Here is a 23534-nt window from a genome sequence, read left to right as displayed (position 1 = left end):
GAACTTGTAATATAAGGACTGGGTTCGTAGTATAAACTATATTTAGTACTAGAAAGTACTAGTATAGTATAGTACTCTAGAAAGTACTATATTTACTTGCTAGAGTATCTTTGCTTTTTATTTATTTATTTTTTTACCAAATGACAAATTAAAAATTGTTCCTTTTTAAGAAGACAAACATAAATAAAATGTAAGCAGACATTCTATCAGGACATTTGATCTATTTAAATTGTATTTATGATGGACATAATTCCTAAGTGCTAGATAATTTTCAAAAAGTAGGAAAAAATGTCAATTACAAGACTAAAAGCCAACATATACACTTAATAAAAGTCATAGTAATTAAATTTTTATGTCATTTTCCTGAATATGACCCATTAATGTCTATAACTTTATAAATTTAATTCAGGTTAGTGAATGATTTTTAAGCATCTATCTAGTGAGGGAATTAGCTTAGATGCAATGATGGAGCTTTATTTTTCCCCTTTAAGAGAACGTAAAAGGATACTTCAAAACATAAATTCAAAAGCCTCTCTAGAGCTAAAGATGATTATGCAATTAACTGTTTTTCATTTCTATATCACTAGCTTTGATTTACAGACTACTAATATGGTAACCAAAAATCATTTTACATCTTAGCTTATGGGTGCAGAGAGATTGAGTTCAGAGTCTCGAACTGCCACCGTGGGAAGTAAAAATTAATGGGCACACCTATTGAACTAGAATTTTGTTTTGGGGAATCACCTCTGAAATACATTTGATGGCTTCATGAAGTAGGAGCAGGGATGGATTCCAAGGTGTAGAGAAGGTGAATGCAGTTCAGAGTACAGTCTCCGTGACAGTGCACCTGTGAACTGCGGAGTTATTTTCTATATTTTTATATGTTGTGTATTTTATCATCATGCTGTTTGCAAGTTTGCATTAATCACTTCCCAACCAAGACCCAGTGCAAGAAGACAATGGAAGGGGAGACAAGGAGAGTGAGCTAAATAAAGAAGGGCTGGTTTATAAACGGTACTGTCAGTGAGTAGGGAATACTGAGTGGACCTCATTGATGTGTGTGTGTTGGGGGCTGCTGCTATTTTAGTAGAAATAGAATGTGTGAAGTTAGAAAATGTAGATGTCTGGGTCACCATGAGCTTATGGTATAACAGACAAAACAAAGAGAGGAAAACCGCTGAATGTTACACTATTCTGACATACTCTCATGACAAAAATAAGGTGATTTAAGGGTACCTTAAAAGGTCAAGTGTAAAAGGGTACTTTCAGCCTATGTACTGGTGAAAACTTTCGGATGCTGCTGCTATGTTTTTTCTTCCACTGACTTTGGTCAAGTCATCGTAATAAATAATGTACTTGCTCATCAACATTGTCTTGCCTGTTCTGCTCATCAGCATCACTGCCTAGACAGAGCCACAGACTGGCATGTATGGAAACTCACTTCTCTGCTGCCCTGTGCTGCTTGGATTGCTCCACTAGTCCTAATATCACTCAGCAGGTGTTGGCCTCAGGGCAGAGTATGCAACAACAAATGAACACAAGATTGCTTGTTTGAGGGCATTTCATCTTAGGGTAGTCATTATTAAATGACTATTCCAGGGCAACATTACCTTTACTTAGAAGCCAATAATGAGAAATATACCTCCAAAGGTGAATAATTTATTTTTTCTTAATTTGATTTCCAAAGCAATATTTTTTGGATTGTTTCAAGCATGGTTTCTCAACCTTGGAACTATTGACATTTTGTAGTGGATAATTCTTCACTGTGTGTGTGTGTCGGGGGGCACCGTCTTGAACACTTTTGGATGTTTAGCAGCATCCTGGACTTCATCCACTTGATACCAGTAGCACTCCCCACTCCTAGTCGTGACAACCAGAGAAAAATGTTTGCAGACACTGCCAGATGTTCCCTGGGGGGCAAAATCTCTCCCAGTTGAGAACCATTGATCTAGAATATTAAAGTATCAAAGGATGATATCACTATACATACTCTCAATATTTTATTTTCTGAAGTAAGGCATATGGTAAGAGAGCTTTGGTCCCTATTTAGAGTATAAAATCTGGGATTTAGTAATGTTACATTTTATAAGGTGTAGAGCATTTTGAAACATTCGTTTCATGTTGAATATATAAGTATCCACATGTGAGAGCACAATTTATTCAGGTTGATTATTTCTGCCTTGTGAATCTCTAAGACCTTTCCAGCCTTGGTTATTTTTCCAAACTTTCTTTATAATTACACCAGGGAAAGAGTTACCTGGCATTAATCAAAACCAGACAGTGGACAATGACAAAGAGCTAGCATGAAGAAATATTTCTCTTAGAAATTCCTAGAGGGAAAACAAAAATTGATTAGGGAAAAAGTTCACTGAGTTTTGTTGAAATGTGAAAAGATTGAAAATAAGTAGGGAACATACAAAGCAATTATTTTTTTATGTGGTTTATCTAGGGATAGCAAATGTTTAAGCTGATGGAAAGATAAACAGCTGTTTCAAATTCAGCATAAAAGATATTTAGAAAATATGATCTACTGAGAGGTATCAAAATCCTTTAAAGAACTGTATAGAGCAGAATGGTTAAACATAGAGTTAAATCTCAAAAAATTAAACCTCGACTGAATCATCATAATGGTAGCATAAATATTTCATGCCTCCAGGCTCTATACATAAGCAGTCTTTCCTTTCAGCTTTATTTCCAGCATTGTTAACTCTCTAATGTTCGTAAAAATAAATTTCATAGAATTTTCAAAGTATTTTTCTTTATTCCTGAGGATTTCACAAACTTTTTATTCCAGTGTTTTTTATTTGCTATGATAATGCCTAGCTAACTTTTTTCCTGTTTTGCATGTCCAAATGTTCCAGGGGTCAAATATCTTGAATATTTTATTATTCCTATTAAAACATTTTAGATGGCTTATTAGTTAAGCCATGGCTTTTGTTGTATTATAACTCAGAGAAAATGGATAAAGAACCATTGTATTTTGCTTGGAATTTGGATAAAATTAAACTAATACTAAACATTTTCTTCTTACTCTCTTTTAAAAGTAACTTTACAAATAATTATTAATAGAGGACATTTATTTACTGAGTTGCTTTTATGTAAAAACCTTGAGAGAACAGAATATTAAGCAAAACTAAAAGTGCACTTTAAAGTTCTTAATTTTTGTCTACTTCTAGAACATACAGAAATCTGAGGCCAAACTACACCTGTTGTTGTGAATTCAGTAGTTCTTGAACTTACCTTGCTATCACAAAGAGTACACAGCTGACTCCCAAGCAGGCTAAGAGCACATACATCCAAATATCTGGAGACAGGGGGTTGAGGAAGGAGAAGACGCCTGGGTTGGTACCATTGGGTTTCCGGTAGAGAATGCTGATGCCCAGGGTCATGAATGGTTTGGAGAAGTCGATGACTTTCTCCCGCACGTAGGTGATGGTTAGAGGAGCCACCGCCAGGTCAGCCTTCTGCAACACAAGTCCAAAATTATCAGGTTAGTTAGCTTTTTTGCAAAAGTCTGGACTGTTCCTGAGCACCCTTGATTCCTATTCTCAACTCCAAATGCTTCTCACGTCTGTGGTGATTGGCTCTCATACAAAAATAGTCCATTTACACAGTTATGTTTATGAAATAGTATTTATCAGCAAAGGGAAACCAGAAGTATAAACACACACACACACACACACACACACACACGCACACACACACACAGACGTATATTCATCATTCTGGAACTAATTGAAGGAAAAAATGCAGAAGGATGTCTTTAAAAAGGTCACATGAGAAAAAGAAGAAATGAACAACCCCATCATAATATTAGTTGACAACATGAGATTTTTCTCTCAGCTGAAGACTTTAGAATTCTTAATTTAATTTAAGAATCAATCAGGTTTATTCTTCAGTATAAAGGATGGACCTATAAATTTTCATCATCAATTTTTACCCTTACTTGCTTTTCTAAATAAGCAAACTCCATTTCTAGGTTGTTTTCTAAATTTTTTAAACCATTTTTATGATTCAAAAAAAGAAAACATTTCTTCTGACAACATTTTTTCTCTTTTCATTTACTTCCTCTTATTATGCATTTTTAAAGACACATTAGATGTTTTTATGCTTACGTGATCTATGAGTTCTTTCACCATCCCATTCCATTCTCCTTTGTCATTCTGGGCTCCATATTTGCCATCAGGGACTAGCTTAACATCATAAATAAAACCCAGGATGTTTGACAATTCTTTCAACAGATCCAGGCAATATCCTTCAAATCTGTCATTTCCATACAGGGGCTTATCGGATTTCCTGTACATCACATAGGGCTCTTCCTAAAGGAAGCAAACCAAATATGAAAACTGTTATAATGAAAGGAAGAACTTACTCCATCAGCAGCCTAAAGGTATAAAATATTTGAAAATGATTTTGAAGAGTCACGAGTACTGAAGTCAGTCACCCACTTTCCTGCCTACATCCTCTACAAATACGGAACATTTCATATATTATTTTTTCTTTTCCTCCCACTTCTTTGGATGAGAGTTTTTCCTTCCCATGCTGAGTGAATGGTGTGATGGAGACACAGCCACATTTAGTCTTGGGTCTGGGAAGAGGGCAAGGCTCAGATGCCTGGCCTCCCGCTGTCCCGACACCCAAGTGTCCTTCCTCCTTCCTGGCTTTTGTCTAAGAGCCTCACCTTAAAAAAGAGAAATCTAAATCACCAAATATCTCCTCTCACTCTTCAAACTTCCTGTCTACTGACTATTCTCATTTCCTCATCTAAATTACATCTCATTTTCACTATTTGCTTACTATCTATATATTTTGGTTGGCTTCCTTCAGGATATCCTATTCCAAGGGTCATTTCTACATCTTTTATCAGCAATGGTCCTATTTTCTTATATGAAATCACCTCAAATCTCACATCTGGCAAATCTTTGCTTATGTGCTTACATGATAAATGCTCATCCCGTAAATAATGGACATCCCCCTACTATCATGGATTTATAACCTTACTAATTCCCATTTGGCTGTATGAAAGTTCATTTTGTTTTATAAAATTTTAATAGCTACTCTACTGCTGACATGTTCTTTATGGGTAGGTTTATCCTCAAACTGATAGTTGGGTTATGCAAATACAATAGAAAACCCTATATTTCCATAATACGGTTGCAAAGAAAGTAATGACCAGAAGAACAAGTGTTTTTACTTTAGATGAACAATTCTCACAAATAATTAATTATTTCAAAAATAAATTGATTGGACTTTATGGACTGAAATAAAGCAGGCATGTCTGTGAGTGAAGATTTCAGAGAGGTCTACCCCTGCCTAACTCCCCTTGGAAAAGGAAAAGGTGGAGAAGAAACAACTAACAGGTGTCCAGGGGCTGGATGGGATATGATGAGTGTTCCAACAGGAGGCAGGGCTTTTGAAGAGCAATTACTTGAAGGACTATTTTCCAGAGGTGTTAGCAGAGCAAAGGGAGCTAAGGGAGGTGGGGATGAGATTTGGGAGCAAGGTGTAAGCATACAGGGAACAGCCTCATCAGGAAGCCCACACTGCCCAGGGCTGAGGCAAGAGTCCTCCAGAGCTGCTGGGCCCCAGAAGCGAGGTCATTGACAGGGCAGGGGCTACTGTGGGAGGCCAGAGGCTCTGACAAAACCACTGGGTGGCAGTTGGGAGGGGACCAGGGAAGAACTTCTCTTACTTCTCTTCTCCTATTTCCCTGGTCTCTTGCCAGAGTCTCCTTGTGGTTGAAACCAAGCAGCAGCTAGAGAGCAAGGAAGACCAGCTGGGCAGGCACAGAGACTGGGGCAGAGCTGGGCTGAGCATGGATTGAAGGTGGGGGATCTTCTGGACAATGTTGGAAGCTTGAAATTCAATTCTATTATAAGTATAGGCTTTTAGTGTCCCAGATAAAAATAGACATGTGCAGACAGAACTGTGGGTATAAAAAAGACAGTTGAAGAATCCATCAGAATCTAGGGTAAGAGTCTAGATAAGATGCCCAGAATTCCATAAAGTCAACTTACCAGAATGGTGGTGACAATGAGTGTTCGGTTGGCCAGTGAATCTGTGATATTGTTGGATCTGTCTTTGTTGCCGTCCGTCATGTTAAGCCCATTGTTGGAATTCCAAATCCCAATCTACATAGAACACAGTACATCAGAGGCTGCTGGCTGTCAGTGATGGCATTTACACTACACCAGGAATGGGCACAAAATCTCACAGTTTGGGATACGAGGGAATCACAGTGAAAGCTACTCCATGTGGGAAAATGAAACAATGGAGGAATGAGTGTGTAGGAGAAGTAGGAGAGATCTGTGCTATCGGGGGCATGGTGGAAGGGTCTCTTTGTTTTTAATTTATTAAGCTCATTATTCTTTTTTAAACTAAAAATATTTAAGAATTCTTAAATGAATATCAGATTTTTCTTCCAATATATATTTGTTGAGCACCTACTTATGTATCAGGTACTATTCTAGGCATTGGAGGACATAGCAATAAATAAAACAGACAAGAAGTTCTGCTTGTGTGGAGCTTACATTCTACTGATACAAACCTGCTGCTGCCGAAGTGGGATCACTAGTGTCTTCAAAATTTATGAATAATGGGATGGAAGGAATAAGGTGGATGATGGAAAGACTGGGTATCAAAAAGGGAAAGATAAATGGAACAAAACGTGGATGAGAAGTAGGCTAAGTTCTAGGCCTATCTTCATTGAGGAGCTGATGCTAGGCAGGGGGTGCCTCTTGCGGACCCTAACAGGGCTGTATTCATGCCTCTGTCAGACCTTGCATCTTCTGCTATTACCATCTGTTTACCTGTCTTCTCTGTCCACTTGGCCATGAACTCCTTCAGTCAGGGTACTCACTTTTATTGTTCATTGTTCTTTCTATCACAGAACGAACCATGGCAATTGGTATTCAGTAAAGCCTATTACTCTTTTTTTAAAATAACAACCCACAATTTTCTCCAGTGGCTGAGTCACTCCTGGGTTATTAGAGCCCTGCAATAGTGTATTGATCTGTTTAGCTTCTGGCAGACCCCAGGAGAAAACTTTAGGGAAATGAACTATTTGTCTGAATCCTTCTGTAGGCATTTAGTGCCAGCCTCATGCAGAGCCATGCAAGTGGGTTTCAGAGCTGTGTGTCCTTGGCCAAGATGCCAAACTTTCTGAGCTTCGGTTCTCTAAGTATGAAGTATTTTACAGAGATAATTAGAGGATCAAATGAGATGATGTATGTGGAATGTTGGTGTGTGTTAAGAGTTGCACATATGACATTAATAATAATAAAAGACATTAAAACGACTGCCCCAGTAATTTCTTCAAGCTTTCCCTGTTGGGAAAGAATTTGGTATCATTTTTTTTTAAATTCATACGCTAATAAAGTAAAAGAGCTATGAAAAACAGGGGCAGTTTAGGAATGAACACTAACACTTGGACATACTTTGAGATGGTCAGGGTGGATCTATGCTCAATTCCTAAATAGATTCCCCCAATGGGAAGGCAAGTGGGAGTGTTAGGTTCTGTCCTTTGCTTTTCTATTTCTTTACTTTGATTCACTGCCTAAATTTAGCAGCTGGAAATTCATTTAGCTTGACAAGTATCCTTTTTAGAGACATAAATCCTTTGAGGCAGTTTCAAAGACTATTACACCTTCACACATTAGTGTAAATTATTTCAATTTCACTCTTTTTTCTATACTTAATTAGGGTTAGTTGACTGGAGAAATAAAGAGACAGGTGTAGGTAAATGGGGGTATGGAGGTAGTTTTTGCATTTGAAAATATTGTGATCTTCCCTAAAAAGAGATACTCATTGAATTATTGGCTGGGGCCCTTAATAACCATTCAGTATTTCCAGATCTAGTGTGATGACTGTCATCTAGAATGTGCATTATACATCTGTTGATTGAGGACAATTCAGTTTTCTTTGGCTGGCCTTAAATCCAGGAAAGGGGGCAACACTTTCTTCCCTTTCTTCTCAATTCAGAACCCTTTTTCCACTTTTTTTTAGGCAGGGATTCTTGCTTCTAGGAAACAATTCATGCTAACTACATCTGGCTATTGGTTTTCATCCAAAGCTATGCTTTAGGTTATGGCTCCTAACTCCATGAAGACTCTGTATAAACTGGGCCCTGGCTATATTTCTAATTAAGCCTTGACTTAGGCACTTAGGAGAATGGAATCTGATTTTTAATTAGATAAATATTGAAGGGTGGGGAAAAATAACTGTTTTTAGCTACTTTGTTAAGTAATAGAATGTGTTTTCTTTAACTCATTTTAATTAAAGTCAAGGTTGTGTGTGTTTAAAGGAACTACACTAATATTTGAAAACGACAATGTTGAATGGCCTAGAAACACCATTCTCTTCTAAAATTAAATTTGAACTTGTAGACAAATACACCTCACTGCTTGATTTCTTTTGCCATCTCCACTAAAAGTGTAAAAGGTAAGAGGTCATTGCTGCCCATGATCCAATCAACTAAGTCCCAGAGTCCCATTCAGGGTGAACTTGCTTCCTTAAGATGAGAAAAAGATGACTATTTTTTTTCCCCTTCTATCTGTATAATAGAAGATCCTTCAAATGTAGACTAGAAGACTACAAGAATTAATAAAGGTCAGGTTATTCCTGGGAAGTGGACCAGACGCATATGCAATTTGAATGACTTCAGTCTTCTGTTTCCAAACGTGTAATCAGCAAAACAGAAAAGCACATATGTGTTTGTGTGTGTGTCTGCGTGTCTGTGTGTTTTTTAAACCTAAGTAGTCAAGTGGCTTTACCTGTTCATTGAAGTAAATGAATGTATTACAACAAATGAATGTCTCTCTCTGAAAAAGTCAGATTCATGATTCATGTGTCTGGGGGAAGGGATACAGTTAACCAGATGGCCGGACATTTGACACTTCAGTTTTGTTCTGCCACTTTGGAGGAGTGCCTCCAGGAAGCAGAACCTCAATTTTCAAACTGTATAGTGAAAGCAGACAGCAGTAATTTACCAGTGAGAAGTAGTGGAGGGTGGATCAGTTATTTGTGGGGAGGAACACTCAAAAGCTAACTTGTCTGGCCCTGACTTCTTTCACTTTGTAAGCTGACATGAGAGCACAGCCATTTGTCATCTAGGACAACTGAGCAAAGCATTTCAAAATGAGTGCCCAAATGACATTAAGCAAACTTTAAAAAAAAAAAAAAAGAATGCAACAAAAGGGCATTCACAGAGTGACTAGTATCTATCTTTCAAACCTAGAGAATGAGTGATTCACATAATTAAATATCTAGGGAGGAAAGATAAAAGTGTATCTGTTTCCTGTATTATGGGGCATCTGTGCTAGAACTCAGGTCACTGTGAGTTGTGGATGACTGGTCATAACACAAAACAGCTCACCACACCATATAGAGCTAGCGATGTGGGTCAGGAAGGAAGAGACATAAAGGCATGGAGGATCAAGTCCAAAGAGTTACTTCCCTGGGAAGTGGATACGGATATTGTGTTTTATGACAAATGAAGGGCATTCCCCCTCCCTTGCATATAATTTGAGAGCTTGGATTCCATTCCCTAGGATATTTGGATTGAATTAACTCAAAGTGCTCAGAATCTCGAGCTGGATCAGTGTGATAGTTTTCTTTTGGGGTGACAGTTAGGTTCATCTGTTTAGTAGCAGTGAGGAAACTGGATTGCCTTCTACGTGCCTTTAGTAGCCTGGTTCATTGAAGATTAAAACAAGGTTATTAAATCTGTGTTTTTTAAAAGTTAAAAGGAGGAAATTTTTAAGCTCATCTACCGAGTACCACTAAGAGGAAGACAAGCTTTTTGGCTACAGGGGGAAACTGTGTACATATTCTGTGACTTAGCTGATAATTTGAAAGAGGAAAGTAAGTCTGACAAAACTGCGGTAATTTAAGGACTATCTATCAATCCACATATCTTTTAGCAAGTAGTTTGAGAGAGAAAGGGGGAGAGAGAGCATGAAAGACAATGTTTTCCTGTCACTGGGACCTTTTCCAATTCAAATGTTTTTAATGTCTAACATTTGCTTACATAAATCCATGCACATTTCATTGGCAACATGATACTGTAAAATAAACTATAAAATAGTGGGTGTTATAGTTTACAATATAATTTCGTTTCTCTTCCAAGGTCTCTAAAGTTTTTATCCTCTGGAAACTGTGGTTCTAAAACAAATTGCAAGGCAGTACGCTCTGATGAAGATACCATGCAAAACAAAGATAGTTCATAAGAAAAGGGAATTTCTGAAAATGGCTCGTAGTTTGTAGTGGTGACATTGAAGGAGGTGTCCTAGCCTTCTGAGGCAGTAGCCTATCTGACTAGCCTAATAGATCAAATGTATTGTTGTTTTCACGCCCCTTAGGGAGAATATTTAGTGATTTGAGAAGGAGCATAAATGGACCAGTGTCTGCTTCTATTGCAGTTACCTGCTTTCAGTCCTAACAGGGACTGACCCTGCCTGAGAGAAACAAAAATAATCTAGGGGGAAATATTTAATCTGTCATTAGTTAATCCATCACAAGCCTGTTTTCAGTTCACGAGTAATGTTGAGAGAGAACATATTCAATCACTCCCCCCCCCACCTCCCTTACATAGACTATCATCTCTGAACTGCAATTGGAGAGCTACTGGTCTGGCAAAATTGGAAGGATGCAAGTTTTTCCAATGACATTCCCCACCGCACCCCCAGGTTTCCTGCAGTTGTTGTCAGAGTACAAACCTTCTTCCACACTTTATACAAGTGTTTAGACACTTCTCCAGCAGCCTTGGTTTTCAGAGGGAAAAATAAAAATAGCACTTAATTAAAATGGAGCATGGAACCCAAAAGGTATCATGGTGTGTGAGTGCTAAGAGTGTTGCATTCCCCACCCCATTGTATGGAATTTTGCATCTTAAGTCAATGTAAAGCCTGCAAATAGATACAGTAAAGAGATGAATCAAGACTTTGGTATGACAGAAATTACTTGGTGGTAAGACTTGATTTTTACTTTTCCTTTCACATGCCAAAAAATGACTAAAGTGCTTTTGAATATATATATATAGCTATGCTGCAGTGTTGGGGTCTTCCTCATTACTTAAGGCATTTCTAACTAAAATCAATCAGCTAACCAACCAGTCTATCCACACACACAGCCACACTCACGCATGCACACACGTTAACCATGAGCAAAAACTGAAGCATGCTTGGTGATTTATTATTTGATTATGGGCTTCCAGGAACTAGAAAGCAGAGTGAAAGTGAGAAATGGGCTTTTTCTAATAATTTCCCTGTTGACCCCAGAAAGGCTGACATGAAAAGATTGGGCATTTCCTTCCTTGGCTCCTGAGAGAGATCTGTTGGCTTCCCCTATTGCCTTAAGGCCCAATCAGCCTTCTCAGGAAGTGAGCCCAAGTCACCTGGAGAGAGAAAAGTTATTGCAAACAATAAAGAGAGAAGAAACAAACAGAAAACACTTTCATCTAATTCGATTTTGCCTTTGATGGAAAAACACCAATAGAGTGTGCATAATATTGCAGTGTATAAATAGCTGTGAAAGCATAACAATAGCTCCATCTATTTCATCATCCATCTGAGCCAAAAAGATGTTTCCTTAACAGTTTTTCTTCCCCCTTCAGTGATATACATTAAGAGGAGAGGAGGGGGGAGAAGGACGTGTGCTTCAAGGAGCAGATATTTTCTTTAAAAAAAAAAAATTATAGGCTTTTAGACCACAAAAAGTATTCTTTTCTTTTCTTCCCTCCAGCCCAAATTTCACATTCCATTATGGAGGCTGGGTGGATGCCTTGTGCTCTGTCAGAGCAGGCTGTTAAACCAACAGAGGAGCAAATCAGAGTGAAGAAGCAGCCCTGGAGGAGGGGGGCGGATTTTCAAAATGGGAACCCTGCAGGTAGAATGTGTACTTTCAGAGCTGCAAACTAATTATTTTCCACAAACATTTCACACCAGTGGTCACCTTCTATTACATTCAGCCTAATTAGTCTTTGTTTCAATTAATGCTTTTTTGGGGGAAGGGTAGTTAGGACCTGCAAAAAAAAAAAAAAAAAATGTGTCCCAGTTAACGGAAGCGACAAAATAGAAATGAAAACCTTACCTCATTTTAAAAATCAGCCCTACTGTTTCTAATTAAGTAAGCAATCGATTGTTCCCAAAACCATTCTTACATTAGCACGCTGTCTTATTCACTACAGTGGAAAAAAATGTTGTATTATAGAATTTTGTTGCATAGCTGATTGTTTTGGGGGTTTCAAATTTTTTCTTCTTGAAGGTTCTAAAGGGCAAAATCTTCACACTGTAAGTGTTAATTCCAATCTATAGTCATGAATACTAAAATTAGTGTAATAAAATATACTGAGAATCCACATTCTTTTATCATTATTATTTAACTAAATAGTTTACATTTGTTTTACTCTAAATAGTAACTAAAATAGAATTTTAAACTTTGAGAGATTGAGAATTACAACTAAAATAATCATAAAATGAGAATCCAACATTAAAATATATTTTTTGGCATTTCTCCTGAAATTAAGAATGCAAAGTTAATTTACTCTAATAAGCCTCTTCTATCCTACTTTATTCTATCCCTCTGTCACCAATCTCAAAATGGCGTGCAATGTGCAATTAAAATTAATTTCTGAGTAACCTTGGATGCCATTCCATAGATAAAACATTGACAGCTTCTGATTTTCCAAGTCTAAATTCAATTTCTTAAAACCTTGATACATGGGCCTAATGACATCCAATCATAAGGTTACACATGTAATAATATATGCACACTTATTATATAAACCAAGCACTATTTAAGCATTAGTTAGTATTGCTATTAATAACCCAATTTAAGAATCTAGCATGTCAATATCTATCTGCAGATGAGGGAAAGGGCTAGAAAACTGGATGCAAATGAACATGCTGAAAGAATCACTTTATCGTTCTCCCACTTGTCTGTTCAATTCACCAAAAATGTTCAAGCAATGCTATTTATTTTATTTATTTATTTGTTACTGAGGAGGTTACCTTTTCAGTTCCTTCTTCCTTGAGACTAATAATGTCCAGATCGAAATCCTTCCTCAAGCCATTGGTTTTATTGAAGGTGATAGGCCCCGTCAAGCCATCCCACCGAGCCTGTGGACAAAAAGGAATGTGTTGTTGTTACTGCTGAACACTTACCATGATCCTAAAACCATCAAAATTGTAATACCTCGAATTCATCACAGTATCCAATTATTCGGTTTCATCACGCTGTTATAAACCATTGCATTGGTTCAGTGATTCAACAGCAAAATACTCCTCCATTCTATTAGCACTCATTTATTTTGTCAGTTCTAACAACTTAACACCAGTCAAACCTGTGCTAGTGGTGACCTAAATGAACGAAAAGGATTACTGTAAAATTGTCTGCACGGGGAGTAAACAAAGTCTGGGAGCTCATCATATTCTATTTTTCAAGGTCAATCCACATTCCCTTCAAGGCATTGCTGAGGGGAAGTGCACCCCTCCTTTTTCTTCTTCCGTGAAGAGGATATATTCCAATGATGTATTATCAAATTTTTAGGGTGTTTATGACTGAGGCCTTCTAATACCATTTGGGCATTGCAATTTCCTATGGCTGCTGTAGAAAATAATCACACACTCGGTGGCTTAAAACAGCAGAAATGTATTCTCTCACAGTCCTGGAGGCCAGAATCCAAAATCAGGATCACTGGGCGAAATCAAAGTGTGCGCAGGGCCATGCTCTCTCTGCAGGCTCTGGGTGAGATTCTCTTTGACGCTTTCCGTTTCTGGTGGCCTTCAGCACTCCTGCTCCTTGTCTTGTGGTTGCATCACTCTAATCTCTGCCTCTGTGGTCACACTGCCTCCTCCTCTTCTGTCTGTATGAAATTTCCCTCTGTTTTTCTCTCATAAGGAACTTATGATTGCATTTAGAGCTCACCTGGCTAAACCAGGATAATCCCCCCAATCTCAAAAATCCTTAATTTAATCAGACATCAAAGTCCTTTTTGCCATATAAGGTAACATATAGAGGTTCCAGGGATTAGGACATGGATCTCTCTTCAGGGAGTTACTGCTCTGCCTACCACATGCATCAATATCATTTTAAAAAATAAAAATCACAGTAGTTAGCTCTTCACAGGATTCATATTGGATATCTTTGGTGATTTCATTAGATAAAAAATAACGGCCCTTGAGCTGGTTTTTGGCAACCTTGTTTATTTGAGTTTCATTTACAAAGGGGATAAAGGAGAACTCAGATCTTTGTATACACTCAGCTGTTTCTCTCCATCCTGACTTTACCAAATTTGTCGGACATGGATAAAATGTGAAGATCCTAAAGAATTATACTATGTTTGCAGTTATTTGCACCACGTGCATCCATTGAACGGGTACGTGTGGCCAGGAGGCAGAGCAACGCAGTGGCAAGGGCACGAGTTTTCCACAGAGCTGAGTTTGAGTGTCTGAAGTGTGACTCAGGCAACTCACCTAACCTGAACCTGGGTCATCTCAGATTTCAGTGTTTGGTCCATGCACAGTATTTGTGAGGATTAAATGGCACTTAATTCTTAACACATTGAAAGCATTTTAATTTTTAACCATCATTATTTATTTTTACAAATCTTACTTTCTTTCCCCACTCTCATAAGTCTAGAGTTTGGATGTTAGTACCTTACACATCAGGACCCAGAGGTCTACTTCTTAGTGGCCTATACTACATTTCATTTTACAAATCACTGTCAGGTTCGTGGTCCCAAAATACAATTTGCATATTCATGCATTATCCCTCAGCACATAAAGTACATAATTGATTTATGCAAATTGGTCTAAAAGTCTAGTTAAATATTGTTTGTGGGTGCATCTCTGAGGGGGTTTCCAGAAGAGGTTAGCATTTAAGTTGGTAGGATGAGTGGATGGTCCTTTCTAATGTGGGTGAGCATCATCTAATCCATTGAGCTTAAACAGAATAAAAAGGCAGAGAAAGGACAAATTTGCTCTCTGCCTGATTGTTGGAGCAGAAACATCGGTCTTCTATTCCCAACCTGAGATTTATATCATTGGTGTTCACGGCTTTCAGGCCTCTGAACTCAGACTAGAATTATACCACCAGCTTTCCTGGGTTTCTGGCTTGCAAATGGAAGATTATGGGGACTTCTCAGCCTCCATGATTGTGAGCCAATTTCTTATAATAAATCTTTTTGTGTATATTTCCTACTGGTCTGTTTCTTTGGAAAATCCTGAATAATGCAGAGGTCTATCAAAATTTTGCCTAACCTACCTCTCCAGAATTTTCCACCACTGCTTTTCTATGCACAGCCCCCACTGGATCATTCCTGAGCTCTCTAGCCTCTGTGCACTTGTTCATCACATCCTGCATCCTATTCTCAGCCTTCCCATCTCCATCCATCCTTCAAGATTTGATCATTGTGCTATTTTGGTCCAGGGTCACAGTTCTCCCTTTTGAAGCACAGGGCTCCCAGCCTATATGCTTCTATGACCAGTATTGCCTTGTGTTTTCACGTGCAGTTTTGTACTTATTATTAGTTATCTTTACACTTTTCAGTTTGGAATTCCTAATATCCTCAGATGGATTGGAAGCTTGACAGCCAAACCCTTTTCTCTTACTAAATTGTATTCTCTTTAGTACTTAACAAGATGACATAGCCCTTAGGCACTTTTAATTTTTTCTTGCTCTAATTTGTTCCCCCCAAAATTCTATTAATTTATATGTCTTATTTTTCTGTGTTTTTTCAATTATCTCTCTCTCTCTCTTTTAACATACAATTCCTCAACTCATAATCCCATGTATAAATGGGGAAAATACCGTTGATTGGGAGTCAAGGAACCAAATTTAGTCTTTAAGCCACTATCAAGTTGTATGACTTAGGTTGGATCAATTTGCTCTTTTTTAGGCCACAGAGGAGAGTATGTTAAGTGAAAGTTTTATATAAAATGAGTTTTAACTCTGGAATTCTATAACCATAGAGGAGATACCAAAAAGGGGTTTAATGGAGTTGATAGTCATTCATTAAACACCTATGATTTGCAAGCGAGGCTGTATAAAGCATAAAACATAGTTGCCGTCCTCAGGTTTTAATGTAAAACATATTGCTATCTGGGGAGAAAAGACTACAGAGTTTTGTTCATTTATTTCTTTCACTATTAATGCACTTGCAAAAAATTCACTTAATGAGCATCTTTCTGTGCAAGAAGCTATGCCGGAAATACCACACCTAGCAGTTTACAGTTTAGTAGAAACAAACACATTAATGGATTTCAATAAAGCACTGTAGGTGTGAGGATAAAGATTTGCACAGAGTATTGAAGAAAGACAATGGAGAAGAAACACTTATGCTAACTGCAGGGAAAGAAGGACTCATCAAAACATTTCTGAAGGCAAGAATGTGTAAACTCTCAAAGGATGAGAAGTTGGCCAGCAAAGATTCACAGCCTGGGTAAAAGCACAAAATAAAGAATAAATTATAAGTTTGCTATGGGTCTATAATGCAAGGTAAGAAATAATGAGAAATGATCCTGGGAAAGAAAGGTTGGTAGGTGCCTGTTCATAATGGTATTATGAATTACGCTAGTTTGCTTGGCCATTGCTCTGTAGATGTTTGGGAATCACAGGAGTGTTTTAAGCACAGGAAGTCATGGTCAGATGTATATTATAGGGAAATCATTTTAGCAGAATTGGGGAAGATGATTTGGAGAAAGTCGGGTTGCAAGCAGGGGTTTGGTTAGCAGGTAGTTCTCATAGAACAAAATGCATGGAATCATACTCATATGCCTACATATGAACATAGGGACAGCCCAATTCCTTCATCTCCCTGTCCCACCGACTTGCACACCATTGAATATTAATGGAAATAATGCAGTGGCATCATCATAGCTCACTGTAACCTCAAACTCCTGGACTCAAGCCATCTTCCTGTCTCAGCCTCCCTAGTAGCTGGGACTACAGGCATGCACCACTACACTCAGCATATTTTTCTATTTTGTATAGAGACAGGGTCTCACTGGGTTGCTAAGGCTGGTCTCAAACTCCTGGCCTCAAATGACCTCTGGCCTCAGCCTCCCAAAGTGCTAGAATTACAGGTGTGAGCCACTGCACCAGCCCAGAAGTACATTTTATCACCTGATAATGGCTTGAAATTAAATTAATGTCAGGAAGTGATACGTAGATGGGAAAAGGCTCTAACTCTTTCCACTAAGCAGTCTACATGGCAAACTAGATGGGAGTTGCTCAAATGCTATAACACATAAAAGGAAATTCTTCTTCAGGTTCTTGGACCTGGTCTCTAGAGTTTATTGTCAAGGGAGACCATAACACCAAACACTAGCATTAGCTTTAAAAATATTTTTATGGTTGATAGTAACACCAATTGTTACAATAGCTGAGATATAGGTAATCATGTCTCTGCAACAAGACAAAAATAATCAGCAAAGAATGCAAGTAGAGAGCATCCTCTTGTGTATGCACCTCCCAGCATTGCATTCTTCTTTTCCTCCCCATCACATCCCAGTTCTAGTTTTCAGACTCTGGTCACACCTTCTCACTTTGCAAGCCAAAGGCTGACTTTGTGGATTGATGGGTTAAATGAGAGCCATGAAATAAGCTGCTGTGTTAGGGTTGTAGCATCTGCCCGAGAGCTGAGAATAATTTGTTGAAGGCTTTGGTTCAGTGGAAGTCACTACTGCGTTAGAGGTTTGGATTAAGTCAGTTTTCAGGCCCCTTCTTCACACTTCCAAACAATGTGCAGTTCTAACCCTCCTCCTGATCTGTTTGGAAGGAGGTAGTTATCTTCATTAAATTCTACAGGATTTTCAGAAAGCTTTTTTCTAAAGGCAACTTTTCCTTTATGGGGGTCATGTTGTGAGTCAATTAGGTACATTGTGTGGAGTTTATGGGACTCTCTGAAAATGTACAGAATTGGTAGCATTTATCTCTTAATGTAGCATGTAGCTCATAGCAGGGTCTTAAAACCCAGTTCAGAAATCCAATTTCATTTCCTAAGTGTGTCTATTGTGTCCCTTTGTTTGGATTTTGTTGCATTGGTTTTATTCTTGAACTTAGTGTTCCAATCACTGGTGCAGAGTAATTCCCACTTCTAGCTTTTTTCCTGCTTATCCAAGTGGCAAAAAAGTTCCCTTTTCATGCTTTAACAATGCTTCCTTCCCTGCCTTGAATATCTGCAAAAACTCCCTGCCTGATTCTTCACTGAACTGAAATATCTTTTGACCTTCAAAGTCAAGTTTCCCTCACCGCCACAATTACCCATATCTTCCTGCCTCTCATCCTTAGATGAGTTGTATTTCTGTGTATGTTCTTTGGTTTTTCGCAGACTTATTGTTGATAAGCATTTATTAATCACCAACTGCACTATTGATTAAGGTGAATATATAATGACTAATTCCTGGATATGATGAATAAGTTCCATAAAGAATCCATTGTGTGGGACAAGGCTGAAGCATATATAATTTAGATAATGATATATAATTATATTATTCATAATTACAATTTGCTTGCCTTATGTAGAAATAGTTACAGAGGGAACAATCACAATATACTTAACAGAAAACAATATTTAAACTATTGTCCCTAGTTTAGGATATAGCTTTAATCTCTACCCTGTATTAGACCTTCTTGATGACAATGGCTTCATCGCAGCTAAATCAGACAGTGTGACTTTTCTTCTTTCTTGAATCGGACACATTATCTCATTGGCAAGAGACAGGATTCAAGAGGTAAAAGTAGAAAACAAAAAGGTTTCGTTAATGTCCTACTCGTATGTTCTTTCTCAAGATGAAATTTATTGTCCAAATAAAATACATACATTTTAGTATTGGGGAAGTAAGTGGCAGCTCTTGTGATAGTCAACTGTTAATGTTTGTTAGTTAAAATGATTGCTTTTATTCATTTCCTTTCCTAAAGGGAATTGAAATGTGTAAAACAACACAAATCCTTGTTTCCTAGAATTTTCCTTGACACAGCCAATCTTATTTGCCACAGGGAATAGATTGTTTCCTACTGAAAGACAGAGACTTCTGGTTTGAGAGTGGAAAAAATGTGATTTTCTAGTAGACATGATCTTTTAAGAGCAATCATTTCTAACATTTCTTCATTTATGCATTAGAGACTACGCTTTCTTTTAAGAACATTGTAAATAGAAGGCTCATGGCAAATCCAAATATTAGCTTCCCTTGTTAGATCAAGATGAGGGAAAGAAATCATTTTTAAATGACTATTATATGTGTTGATAAAACTTTTGAAAACTTGTAAATAAAGTGAAAAAATATTGCATAGTTGTTCTTTGTCATGGAGGCCATTGTTCAACAGGCTCACTCAAGGGTGACTTGATTCCCTAAAGAAATGTATCTATTTTTTAAAATTTACTATTGTTTAGGGTCCAGATTCTGTATAATTACATGTTAATTTATAGGTTTTGTATATGGCAGAGATGTGAATGATTTCTGTCTAGGAGAAAAGGTAACCCCAAGGTTATAATTGTATTGCCCTATAGGACAATAGCCAGTTTTTCCCTCACTGGTGGCCTCTAAAAACACTGTTCTCTGACCACCTTGGAACGAGCTTTATCATCCTGCTGGTTGATATATCTATATTTATATATGTCTGTATACATATGTAGTTAAATACATCTTCCATACTTGCTTTCTTTATATTTATTTGTATTAAAGTCACATATATAACCATTTTAAAATTATACTTTGACTGTTTTGAAGATTGTCCTACCAAGGTGCCCAAATTATACTCATCTGCCAGAGCCAACTTTATGAGTGACTTAAGTGTGCGAAAACATCTTTTTTTTTCCCCCTCTACTCCAGGAGCAAACTCCAAGCAGTATTAGAATTTACTTTTTCTGCCTGTCTCTGTTGTTTCTTTCTTTTCTTTTTTTTCCTTCTTTTTTGAGACAGAGTCTCACTGTGTTGCCCAGGCTAGAGTGCCATGGCATCATGCTAGCTCACAGCAACCTCAAACTCCTGGGCTCAAGCAATCCTCCTGCCTCAGCCTCCTGAGTAGCTGGGACTACATCCAGCTAATTTCTTTCTATTTTTTTAGTAGAGACGGGATCTCGCTCTTGCTCAGGCTGGTCTCGAACTCCTGAGCTCAAACGATCCACCCGCCTCGGCCTCCCAGAGTGCTAGGATTCTAGGCGTGAGCCATCCCTTCCGGCCAGCCTTTTTCTTTTGTCTGAGCAAAATTATATTTCAGGTTCTGGGGAAAGGAGAAGCACCCTTTCTTTCCCCCCGGGTTTTTGTGTTCCGTGTTTACTTTCAAGCCATGGCTAAGGCTGAGAAACTGAAGCTGCAGCCCCCTCAGTAACTGTGCCTGTGTGTGGAAATGAAAAAAGTTTTTCACCTCATGGCATGAGGGTGAAGTACAGTCCTACCTTCAGAAGGTATGCATGAATTTGATGCAAAAACCTTACAAATTAAAGGTTCATTGTTTTTTTTTATGCATTTGATTGCTTATATCCACATTCCCAGGAGTTTCATGGAGAAAACTGAAGTTTTAATATTGTATTGCTACCCTTAAAAAAACTCAGAAATTACTGGCTCAGAAGCGTTTTCTATATAAACACCCAAGTTTGTGCAACCGAAGTGCATTGTTGCTCACATTTAGTTGATTTTTAAAAAAAATAGCTAAAGAAACATTACATGTCTTTTCCCTAATTGAAGTTCAAGTGCACATTTTTTAAAATAAATTTGTTTTTTGTTTCCTGATAAAGAGGCTGGTTAATTTGAACTTCTTATATTGGTTTACTGATTAGATAAATACTCACTATTTGGGGAATGGGCGGGCTTGTAGCTTTGACTCAGGTAATTCTAAGGCAATTTATGTGACCAAAGCGTTTATAACCCAATAATATTCTGGAAAAAAAAAAGCCAGTTAGAAGCCACATCTTGCCAAAGGGGGAAAAAAAAACTAGCATTTTCACATAATGTTTAAAATGAAGATGTAAAATTACATGTAATTATACTGAATTAGAATTCTGACAAAATTTTTATATCAATTGTATTTATGCTTTGTGATGTATCAGTTCAAATATAATTGTCATGTTTCCATTAGGACTTTGAGCTAAAGTTAAAATAAGTTAATTTATGGATAATATTTAGATATCTGGATAGTTTCAATAAGAGATAATGTTGATATGTTGGTTACCATACATGTCTGTATATCTATATATATATGTATATGTATATTAATATTTTTGTGTGTTATAGAGAAATTGTAACATTGAGTCATGTTAATAACATGTTTATTTTTGCGACATTAAAGATGACATTCAAAGGATGTATGTGATATGGGGTTGTATTATGCATGCTCATGTGTATAAGGTAATGGGTTATACTTCTGTTTACAAGGTGAAAAGAAAATATATTCCAAATTATGAAAAAGTATAGTGAATAGAAGAGCATGTGTGTGTATGGTATAGAAGGTTTGAGGAAGCTGAGTCTTATTTGCTTTTGAATGTAAGATCTGCACATGATATATCTGAATAAAAACAGAAATGTGTTAAAATTTTGGCAAAATTTGCCCGGTTTTAATGAATTTATTAATAAGACATATATTTTAAGTTTTATGAATCTTTTTCTGCTAAATATCACATTAATGTAAAAATAGAATTTTGTTTTCTCTTAGAATGACAATTGGTCTCAGAGTATTTGCTTTTAGCAAGAAGATAATAGAAGTTATCATTTACCTACTGTGTAATCTACTCAGACAGATTTTCATTCCTGTCATCAACAAGTGGCTTCTGCTTTACCCTCATGTTTGTCTGAAGGCTTTGCTGTAAGTTACAGTCTGAAAACTGAGCCTTTGTCAAGGAGTGGCAATCTCAGAGCCTCCCAGAAAGATAGTGCCAGATACTCTACTGGTACTTTAAACAGAGTCATTAGTACAGACTTTGGAGATGAGGGTGACATCACTCAGAAAACTGTGACTGCACCAGAGGACCAAATCAGGATGTCCAGTAGTCTTTTTAATAGGACCAGAAGCAGAAGACCTTATGAAAGCACAGTGTTGACCCAACATCCACTCGTTATAAGTCATAAGTAGGATTACATGAACTGCTGAGGGAAACCTAACTGTGGTTATTTGGCTTTAATATTACTGATACGGTTTAAAATATTTTATTACGGGAATGAAAAAATCCTTTCTCTTCTTGATCTATCTTTATCCGTCAATTTAGTAACCCATACATGGCACATTCTTTTTATGGCAACTTATTCTCTCTGACCCCCTAGAATTCAGAGATAACTTACTCTATAAGTTTTTATAGCAATGTGGTTATTTGCATAAAACCAATAAAAATCTGTCTTTTTTATAAGCAAGGTATAGTTGGATAAAGTATTTGCATAAATACGGTCATACCAGGTGTAATGGTTGATTTTATGTGTCAATTTTACTGGGCCACAGGGGCCCAGATCAACATTATTTCTGGGTGTGCCTGCTTTCTAGATGAAATAAGAATTTGAATCAGTGGCCTCAGTAAAATAGATTGCCCTCTGTGATGTGGGTAGGCAACATCTAATCCAGTCTATTGAGGGCCTGAAGAGAACAAAAGGTGGAGGGGAAAAGGATTTGCTCCCCTTTTTTCTGTCTTATTACTGAGCTAGGACATGTCATCTCATCCTCTGCTACCCTCGCACTGGGAGTTACACTATCAGTTCCCTTGGTTCTGAGGCCCTTGGATTCAGACTGAATTATACCACCTGCTTTCCTGGGTCTCCAGTCTACAGATGGCAGATCATGGAACTTCTCAGTCATCATAATTGCATGAGCCAATTCCTCACAATAAATCATAAACTCTATTTATTTATCTATCTATCTACCATTGGTTCTGTTTCTATGGAAAACCCTGACTAATATACCAGAATTATATCTGGTGTATTACAAATGAACAAATTTCATTTACTCACATATAGCAAACCCACCATTAAGGAAGAAGTGCTGTATTTCAAATGTGGAACCAAGGTCCAGAAAGTCCTCTTAGAAAACTAGTCCATTATTTGATTTATGATTTACGGGATCTTAGACTTGCAGGTAAAAAGGAAGGTAATTTCTTGGTAGGCCAGGAAATCCACCAGATGCTGGGCATCTCGATGAGAAATTCACCAAATGTACAGGTACTATAGGAATAGTGCACAGATGCATTTCTTGAGTTCAGTTTCTTATCCTTGTGCGGCAAAGTGAATAATGTCACCCCTCCCCCAATTCCATGTTCTAACCCCTGGAACCTAGAATGTGGCAAAAGGGACTATGTAGTTGAGATCAGGTTAGGGATCTTAAAATGGGAAGAACATCCTGGATTATCAGAGTGGGTACAATACAATCACAAGTGTCCTTATAAAAGGGACTCAGGAGGGGTCAGGCAGACAAGAGGTGATGTGATGACAGAAGCAGGGGACAGAGAGAGAGACTGAAGGATTGAAAGATGCTCCATTGCTGGCTTTGAAGGCAGAGGAAAGGCTTCACAAGCCAAGGACGACAGGAGGCCTCTAGAAGGTGGGAAAGGCAAGGAAACT

At 37.6% G+C, this 23534-nt stretch overlaps 1 protein-coding gene across 4 annotated transcripts in view; it reads right to left on the bottom strand.

Annotated features, from left to right (window-relative positions):
* GRIK1 (glutamate receptor, ionotropic, kainate 1) overlaps positions 1 to 23534 on the bottom strand; it is a 454613-nt gene that overhangs the window by 42832 nt on the left and 388247 nt on the right. For 2 of the 4 annotated variants that reach the window (XM_012657350.1, XM_012657352.1), the window contains exons 8-11: positions 13008 to 13115; positions 6018 to 6131; positions 4116 to 4319; positions 3241 to 3464 (exon numbers count right to left, since the gene is read on the bottom strand). In XM_012657350.1, the coding sequence (XP_012512804.1) occupies positions 3241 to 3464; positions 4116 to 4319; positions 6018 to 6131; positions 13008 to 13115 (650 nt within the window). Of the gene's footprint in view, positions 1 to 3240; positions 3465 to 4115; positions 4320 to 6017; positions 6132 to 10715; positions 10761 to 13007; positions 13116 to 23534 lie in introns of all 4 variants that reach the window. The other 2 variants (XM_012657351.1, XM_012657353.1) reach the window with 2 other exon arrangements.

The sequence above is a fragment of the Propithecus coquereli genome, unplaced genomic scaffold (genome assembly GCF_000956105.1).
Source record: "Propithecus coquereli isolate 6110/MARCELLA unplaced genomic scaffold, Pcoq_1.0 Scaffold54, whole genome shotgun sequence".
Classification (NCBI taxonomy): domain Eukaryota; kingdom Metazoa; phylum Chordata; class Mammalia; order Primates; family Indriidae; genus Propithecus; species Propithecus coquereli.
This window is presented reverse-complemented; position numbering and strand designations above follow the sequence as displayed.